This window comes from Pituophis catenifer, unplaced genomic scaffold (assembly GCF_029215685.1).
Source record: "Pituophis catenifer annectens isolate HBS135680 unplaced genomic scaffold, rPitCat1.0.hap2 SCAF_1, whole genome shotgun sequence".
Classification (NCBI taxonomy): domain Eukaryota; kingdom Metazoa; phylum Chordata; class Lepidosauria; order Squamata; family Colubridae; genus Pituophis; species Pituophis catenifer.
The window spans coordinates 16574017-16581319 of record NW_027256881.1 but is presented as its reverse complement, the minus strand read 5'-3'; the positions used below and the strand labels follow the sequence as shown (position 1 = coordinate 16581319).

The following is a 7303-nucleotide window of genomic DNA, read 5'->3' as shown; positions in this document are numbered from 1 at the left end:
AAATCAATCTTCCCCCATTGACTTTGATGGCTGGGCGGAAATGGGGATTTTGCAGTAACCTTCCTCCAGGAATGGGGAAGGAATGGAGATTTTACAGTATCTTTCCCCTGCCACGCCCACCAAGCCACGCCACGCCCACCAAGCCACACCCACAGAACCGGTAGTAAAAATTTTTGCAACCCACCACTAGGAACATCACTGGGGAACCGTAGCCCTGCCAACCTTTACCCTGTGCAATGCCTGTAATTCACATTACAGAGAGACATGGCTTTTCATGCCTGATCATACTCACCAGTGAAGCTGGTGATTCTTGCTGTAGGTATCCTGGGAACCCACTTCCCTACCTGGAGAAAGAACCATCATCTTTCCCAATCTGGCATCCTGGTTGGTTTAGAGATGTAGTTTCCAGGTTTTGGATCCTCCACTGATCTTCAGCTGGCCTAGAAATTGTGAGAATAGCAGTTCATCAGTCTCTCTTGAGATCATCATTGCATGGCTTAAACCTGTTTAAACCTGTAGTTTGAATTAGTTCACAGCAATGTGTGCTTCATGATACTGCAGATACTTTCTCAGTGGTTCTTGGGTGCCATCCTCCTCCCTTCCTCAGCTGTTGCTGATTTTTATTAAGCTGAAAATAAACTTCTTGACTGGATAAGATAAGAGAAGGTAGGAGCTGGAATGAATTAATTTTAAAGAAGTAGATGTGTCTTTTTATCAGTCTTCTTTGTCATACAAAGCTTTTGCAACTGTTCAAGGTGACAATAGCTGAATTCCGGCAGTCAGATTTTGACAAAATGTGATCTATAGCAACCGACATTGCCTGTTTTTGGTTACTGATACATAGCAGTTTTAAAGATGTGAGTTTCTGTTTGATGACTTGCAATAACACTGAGTAATTCTAATCAGTAAAATCTCCCTCTGCTCGCTTTCCTCCATTCTGTATTATTCTCCACAATGAAATCAAACTCGGATTCTGAAATTCAAACACTCTGATTTATCTCATGCAATTTATGCCAGTTTCTTTTGTTGGCTATGGTTTCTCAGTGTCAGTAGCAGGATTAGAGTGCTATGCTTTCACTTTAAAGTGACTAAACTCAGCCTTCCTTAAACTGGTGACTTTCATATGTTACATTTATTTATTTATTTATTTATTTATTTATTCATTTATTTTGTCGCATTTCTATGCCGCCCAACTCCCAAGGGACTCTGGGCGGTTTACAACAAAGAGATTCCATCATCTCCTAGCCAGCATAGAGATTAAAGGATAACATACTGGAGGGTATTAAAGTGAGAAAAGCAGTCTTAATGGCTTGAGAGCAAAATAATCTTTAGTAACAGTAACAGAGTTGGAAGGGACCTTGGAGGTCATCTAGTCCAACCCCTTGCTCATGCAGAAGACCTCTACTAGGGATTCGAACTGCCAAACTGCCAACCTTTCTGATCAACAAGCTCAGTATCTTAGCCACTGAGCCACACGAACCATTCAGATATCAAGGGTTGAATGTGGCATTGGGGGGCCCTTTTTTGAATCTCCATAGCGGTAAATATATGAGACTCCATGGGCCATTTCCATGGTGGCCTTCAAAATATGGCAAGTGTTCCCTAAGCAGATATTTTGTATAAGTAGACACTCAATCACTTAATGTTTCAGTAACAACTGGTTCTCAGATGTTATTTTTTTAGCATCTACTCTCATGTACATTTGAACATGTTTTAATGTATTGATTGTTGTGAATAATGAATAATTATTAGAGAAGCATATTTTATCCCTATAACAGATAGGATATTTATTCATAGGAAATACATCCTAGGGCAATATTTCCCAACCTTGGTAGCTTTAAGATACATGGACTTCAACCAGTAGTGGGTTTCAATTTCAGTCACTACCGTTCGCTCGTGGGCATGCCTATGTGCTAACGTGCCCCCGCAATGCTTTTGCGCATGTGCAGAGACATCCGGGCAGGTTGGTAGAGCCTCCCGCCACCGCCTCTACCAGTTCGCCCGATCCGGGGCGAACCGGTAGCAACCCACCACTGACTTCAACTCATCGTTATTATTTCTTCTCTTTTGCACCTTAAAAGCATTTTGGCGGTGTGAATCCAACATAACCAGGTTAGTTAAAAGTTGTTGCTGAATCTACATACTACACTTGGGTTGTTTGTTGCTTAGCATGTTGTACGAAACTAACTAGTTCAAGATTTAACATATTCGGAAATGAAGTTAGTCATCAGTAGTTCATCAATTAAGTGTGTTGAGTGAACACAACCAGTGTGATCCCAGTGAAATTATCTGCTGATGTTAATTTTAATTGTAAGATGTGAGAGGATTTTCCCACCCTCCAGAATCAAAAAATAAGCGTGTGCTTTTCCTCTCTTCTTAGTTTTCAGCCTGTACCACCAAAGACCACCCAGTTTACATGTCTGTCTATAACAACGGCACCAAGATGCCTTCACCACAGGAGGCATCCAATGGCTTCCCCCAGCCTAGTGCCTCAGGCACTTGGCATAAACCAGAAGAGGAAGTGCGACTGGTAGAATCTGGCTTGGTGAAGAAGGCACACCGAGAAATCCTGGACCATGAGCGGAAACGGCGGGTGGAGCTGAAGTGCATGGAGCTGCAGGAGATGATGGAAGAGCAAGGGTAAGTGAGGATTGAGTGAGTGAGGGGTCCTTGGTGCTCCCTGAGCTTGGTCATTTCCTTGCAAACATTTCATTACCCAAACTAGATAACGTCATCAGTGCTATTGGTTGAGTGAGTGCTTGTTTGACCTAGTACCCGAGTTTGCACAATAGCTATCCCAATGTTTCTGAGAGATTTACCCTGTCAGGCTTCTCAGGACAAACCAGAAGCAGAAAAACAGATTCAAGAACTTTTAATACATAGATATATTGAAGATATATTGGAGCTATTGTGAATAGCAGTGGTGGTGCAGTGGTTAGAATTCAGTATTGCAAGCTAATTCTGCAGACTGACAGCAGTTCGATTCTCACCGGCTCAAGGTTGACTCAGTCTTCCATCCTTCCGAGGTGGGTAAAATGAGGATTTAGATTGTTGGGAGCAATAGGCTGACTCTGTAAACAGAGGGCTGTAAAGCACCGTGAAGCCGTATATGCTATTGATATTTGATATTGTGAAAGAATTCCAATAATTGCTGTGTATTAAATGGAAGCCCTATTTATAGTGAAATTAAGGATCAAATTCCCATGTGAGCCTTTTGCTCATATGATGTAATGGTTTCCATCTACCTCTTGATTTGGTAATAATCCCACCTTGTTTCTGGTTATTTGCTTGTGGCCCTTCTAGAACTGACTGTCATATACCCACATTGTTCATACAGGAAAACAGCATCATGGTCAACGCCACCTGTCTACAATGCTGGGGAACTGTCTCTAGGAGAGTTTGACCAATTGAATTCCTTTTGGATGTTCTGTCTTGTTCCCATCTCAAATTCTGTCCCTTTTTGCTTCTGCACCTGCCATAACACACAAAATTTATACACCACATTAAAGCATAATGTAATAATAACAGCTACTCAGTAGCAGAGTCATCACACTGAAAGATGGGCAGCAAACAAATTTAATACATTAAAAAATTCCTTTTTTTAACAACCAGGTAATTCCTTTATTCAGGGTAGAGTTGGGGGTAATTGGATGGAGCTGAGCATTTACTGACCAGATGCCCTTCATGATGCCACGTGGTAGTTCACAGCAGATATTTTTTTCTTTGCGTCCTAGGACAGGAACATCTATCGCTACCTAGGATTGAACTCTCAACCTTCCAAGTGGAAGGCGAGCATCTTCATCACTAGGCCACTACGCTGCTCTAATAAATACATAAAATAAATAAATAAATAAAAATTGTGCATTGAATAGGCCACCTTTGGCACATTCAGCAATTCTAGTTCATAAGCCATAAAAGTCAAAGCAAAGAAATCATTATTTTAGCAGGTTACATGAAACCAGCCACAGGTTTGGCAGAGAATATTGTAATAAACAATATAGATTGTTACAGGGAAACCCTAAAGTTTAAAGAACTGTAAAATGAAGAGAGTAGTAAAAAATGCAGTTCTTCCCATCACATGAAATCTCAAATATTATGATTTACCTGCTAGTCTACCATAGACTTGCATAATCCCCAAAATTGTAGGGAAAAGGTATGCTCTGATTACTGGCTAATCCGCTATTCAGGTTAAATCAACCTGAACATGAATCTGTGTAGTTCAGATTTGCTGCAGGGCATCATCCGCTTGAGTGACGGGTTTCCTGCATCTTTGAGAAGAAAAACCAGTTAGGGGAAGAGAGGTGTTTTGCTCTTAATGTTGGAAAGAGAGATCCCCAGGCAGCACTGTCTTCCATTTCAACCCTGCTTTGCTTTTCTGGGTTTTTTTTTTACTACTGTGATGCACCAAGGGATCGATGCATCACAGGAAACAGGGGAGCAGAAGGCCACTGGGAACGTATGACATGAGTTTTTCTGTCCTCCTAAAGGGATGTGGTGGCTCAGTGGCTAAGATGCTGAGCTTGCCGATCGAAGGGTCGGCAGTTCAGCGGTTCGAATCCCTAGTGCCGTGTAATGGGGTGAGCTCCCGTTACTTATCCCAGCTTCTGACAACCTAGCAGTTCAAAAGCACCTAAAAATGCAAGTAGAAAAATAGGGACCATCTTTGGTGGGAAGGTAACAGCATTCCGTGTGCCTTTGGCGTTTAATCATACTGGCCACATGACCACGGAGACATCTTCGGACAGCACTGGCTCTTTGGCTTTGAAACGGAGATGAGCACCACCCCCTAGAGTCAGGAACAACTAGCACATATGTGCGAGGGGAACCTTTACCTTTTAAAGAGAAGCAGCTGCTTCTAACTCAGCCAGCTAGTTTGTGACTCAGATTTAACTAGCAGCAACAACTATCTTAAGAAATCAAGCCTGTCAGATTCACTTCCTTGTCATTGGCAGGAGCCCAGGAGGAGGCCCGTCTTCTATTGCTCTCAGTAGAAAGACAGCATTATAAGAAAAAAGAGAATGCATACTCCAAATGACATATATTTGATTAGAGGCTCCTAACTAATCAACTAATTGGCTAGGATTTTTAAACAGATTAGTGATCCATTCAGAAAGTCATTAGCCTAGCAGAATAGATCCTTTATATCTGGATATGGCATTATCACTGCCAATATCTGTCCAGCATTCTCTCATTTAAGTTAATTGCTTGGTGAACAATGCAAAATGCAAATTTCATCACGGTCCAAATGGCAATAATGTACATATCTGCCAGCATCTTTTATTCTTCGTTCCTTCATTTTTCATTCTATAAAACAATATATTAAAAGAAACTATGAAAAAAAAAAACCAAGTATATTACCGAAAACTAAAAACATACTGATGGTAACTGAAGTATAAGCTTAGATAAGCAAGATTGTGCTTCTTAGGCAAAGCTATGCATAAAAACATAGATTTTCTCTAAATACAATTTGCAAATGAATTGGAATAAAATAATGTTGGTACATGTGATGCTTAAATGTTTCATGCATGTTTGCAAGACTCCAAGAAGCCTATAGATAGGATATTCATTTGCAGAACCTCCACTTTTCAGTGCATCCTATGCAGGGGTGGGTTCTACTTACCTTTACTACCAGTTTGCAATGGGAAGCTTCTGCGCATGTGCAGATCGCCGATGACGACTTCCGGGGCGGTGGGCAGGGCCTCCCATCGGTTTTACTACCGGTTCTTGTGAACCGGTCTGAACCAGGGGCAACCCACCACTGATCCTATGTCAATATTTTTTCCCTAATGCTTTTTTGACCACCAATATAATCGGACAGTAAATAGGTAAATGGGGAAAATCCAAAATACAGGTAGTCTTACAAGAGTTTGTTCACTGACCGTTCAAAGCTGCAGCTGCACTGAAAAAAGTCACTTATGACCATTTTTCAGACTTATGACCATCGCAGCATCCCCAGGCTTGGCAACTGATTCATATTTTTGATGGATGCAGTGTCCCGGCGTCATGTAATCCCATTTTGTGACCTTCTGACAAACAAAGTCACTGGGGAAGCAGATTCACTTAACAACCATGTTACTAACTTAACAACTGCAGCAATTCATTTAGTAACTGGTTATGTTTTTGTTACCTATAATTATTTGATATATATAATTGCGTGAGTTTGGGCACAATTATGCAAATTGGGCACCCCTATGCATCTTATGAATAAACCAACAAATGAATAAAGGGAAGGCAAAGAGAACCAAGGAATACAGGGGAGGTAGTTATAGGTTATGATTTACAAACCTCTTATAAGATGATTGCTTATGGGGGCTTTCTTTTTATTTCCCCCATCAACTTTTCTAGATTATTTCGAGAACAAGATAAAAGGAATCTGACATTTTGTGTTAACTGCTTTCTATTCATCCTAATTCCACACATGGCTGTCTGCAGAGGGATGAGAAAAGTGTACATGACAGCCATAGCCATGCTTTCAAAGCCCCATGATTTTATGCGCATCGCATTATGTGACTTCACTCACATGGCTGTGCCCATCATCTAACTTTTACACCTCATGAAACACCTCTGATTCCATCATTCCTTCTTCCCCAATGCTCTGTATGACATTCTATATGTTATTTATTTAGTGGCATCTCTACAGTGTTCCTTGGGTAGAAATAGCGATGCAAATATTCTCTTAGCAAAAGTGAAGGATGCTCCTTGCGTCTGTTTGTCTGAAACACTGCAGGTTTTTTTGCCTGGATATATCCCTACAGCGTAGATTATTGTGCTACATACCTCTCACAAATAGTCGGAATGCAAGAAAATATTTTCTTCTGTATATTTTTGCAAAAAAGCCCTAGCTCTGGATGTCTGTTTGGCATACCATCACGCTATTGATCCGAAGATAGTCCTTGATTTACAACCCTAAATGAACTCACAGTGATGGTTGTAAATCACGACAGTCGTTTAGCTAGTTATCATATGACCATGCCCAATTTCACAACCTTTTTTTACAGCTGTGGTTAAGTGAACACCGTGGTCGTTAAATGAATGCTGCAGTATTAGGCTAACCCATTGTTCACTATGGAGAGGGTTTTTTTTTTTCTGGTAACTGGAAATAAAAGCTGGTTTTCAGCAAAAATGTTGTAAATGGCGATCATGTGAAAACAAAAAAAAAATTGCTGCTTTTCAGCAAAAACGTAAATTGCACGACGCTTGAAACAGCTATGAATACAATTTAAGTTGCTAAGCACCCAAAATATAGTCATATGACTGCAAGGGGTACTGGACCATCAGAACTTCAAATCAGGTTGTAAGTAGC

The 7303-nt window shown here is 40.8% G+C and overlaps 1 protein-coding gene across 1 annotated transcript in view; it reads left to right on the top strand.

Annotated features, from left to right (window-relative positions):
- Positions 1-2416: 2416 nt before the first annotated feature.
- The window catches only part of SRRM3 (serine/arginine repetitive matrix 3), a 78100-nt gene continuing 73213 nt past the window's right edge, over positions 2417-7303 (top strand). The window contains exon 1 of the mRNA XM_070945963.1: positions 2417-2640. Coding sequence (XP_070802064.1) covers positions 2417-2640 — 224 coding nt within the window. The remainder of the gene's footprint in view (positions 2641-7303) is intronic.